A 1,593-nucleotide genomic window follows, 5' to 3' on the forward strand; every position below is an offset into this window, starting at 1 on the left:
GGATAAATAAAAAATGGTGTCTATTCATCGTGAAAGTAGAGGTTGCAAATGTTGTCATTTAGACGTGTTTCACACAAGCCTACCACATCGAAATTTATATTAATTGTGTCTAGACACTGATTAAAAAAAAAATTTAAATGGAGGGGATACACTATTAATTTTGTAAGATATAGTGTTAAGATGCTGCTCATCTGATGTTACATTTAAACTAGTTTTACTACCCAAGGTGCATGTGGGCTCACGAGAATTGAAATTGTCATCAAAGTTCATATCATTGCTCTGGTCATTGATTGCAAAATTTATGTTATTTAATACATATATAGGAAAATGATGTTCATTATTAATGGTTGTATCCAGTGTCGTAGAAAATAAATCAATAAGGACATTGTTTCAGACATTGATATTAAAAAAATACACAAGATACAAACTACGTTATCGATTTTACTTTCTTGATGAACGTTTTTTTTTTTTTTTTCTTGCCTTGAAAACGTTCTGGTGTTTCTTGTGGCTCTTCGTAACATGTCTGAGCCTTCACACCACCAACACCAGAGGGGTGGACTACAGTCCCTCCATCAGCGCCAGTTACATCAGTAATGTCAGCATCGCTGCCAGCACCGATAGCACCGGGAGCATCAGCGACAGCACCGGCGGCAGCATCAGCACCAGCAGTAGCACCTGTAGCACCACCACCGGCAGTACTGGCGGCAGCACCAGCACACACTAGCTCCGTTCGCGGCCCCAAAATGGGTAGCAGCAGCACCGGTAGCAGCGCCGGCACCAGCAGTGGCACCGGTAGCAGCACCACCACGAGCAGCATCACCAGCAACACCGGCAGCAACCCCACCACGAGCAGCAACACCACCACAGGCACCAACACCATCAGCACCACCAGCGGTACCGCTAGGACCGGTAGTACCACCACCAAGGGAAGCAGCACCATCAACACCGGCAGCAGCACCAGCAACAACACCACCACTGGCAGCAGCACCGGGAGCAGTACCACCACGGGCAGCAGCACCATCAGCATTGGCACCACCACGTGCAGTAGCACCATCATTGGCAGCACTCCTCCTTTGGCTCACCGCTTTCTCTGGCACACTAACGCCGCCACCAGCACCAGCGCCACCACCGGAAGCACGACTGGCATTCCTAAAAAAGGGAATCTTGCCCTCACTTCTCGCTTGCTTGAGCTGGGGTAGTTTACTTTTTCGAACATTCTGAGACGCAGGGCACAAATCTTCATTAAAAGAAACGTTTTCTTCTAAGTTTAGACACATTTCGCATCACCGCCTCACGATCAGAGAGAGAGAGAGAGAGAGAAAGAGAGATTTAGTATATTGGAGGAGGAGGCAGTAAACACCTGCCGAAACGATAATTACTCCCAGTGAGGTCTAAAGCACTGTTCAAGGGGGTGCTGTGAACTTATCATTAAACCCAGCTGTGACCTCACTGAACGTTTCCCTTTGTGTCTCACAACACAAGGGGGCAGTCACAGCCTGCCCTCTAAAGACAACTCTCTTCCTCCACACAAAACTACAAGCACCTAATAACACACACCCTTCACTCAAAAAGTTTAAAATCATCATGGCGACT

The 1,593-nt window shown here is 46.9% G+C and overlaps 1 protein-coding gene across 1 annotated transcript; it reads left to right on the top strand.

The window, feature by feature from the left end:
- The first annotated feature begins 743 nt into the window (after positions 1-743).
- Positions 744-1,199, top strand: LOC135116319 (putative per-hexamer repeat protein 5). Its single transcript, XM_064033672.1, has one exon. The coding sequence runs from the start codon at positions 744-746 to the stop codon at positions 1,197-1,199; it is 456 nt and encodes a 151-aa protein (XP_063889742.1).
- Positions 1,200-1,593: the final 394 nt, after the last annotated feature.

This window comes from Scylla paramamosain, chromosome 31 (genome assembly GCF_035594125.1).
Source record: "Scylla paramamosain isolate STU-SP2022 chromosome 31, ASM3559412v1, whole genome shotgun sequence".
Taxonomy (NCBI): Eukaryota; Metazoa; Arthropoda; class Malacostraca; order Decapoda; family Portunidae; genus Scylla; species Scylla paramamosain.

Excerpts from the sequence above, each read along its gene's own strand:
- LOC135116319 (XM_064033672.1), top strand. The coding sequence starts at position 744 with ATGGGTAGCAGCAGCACCGGTAGCAGCGCCGGCACCAGCAGTGGCACC.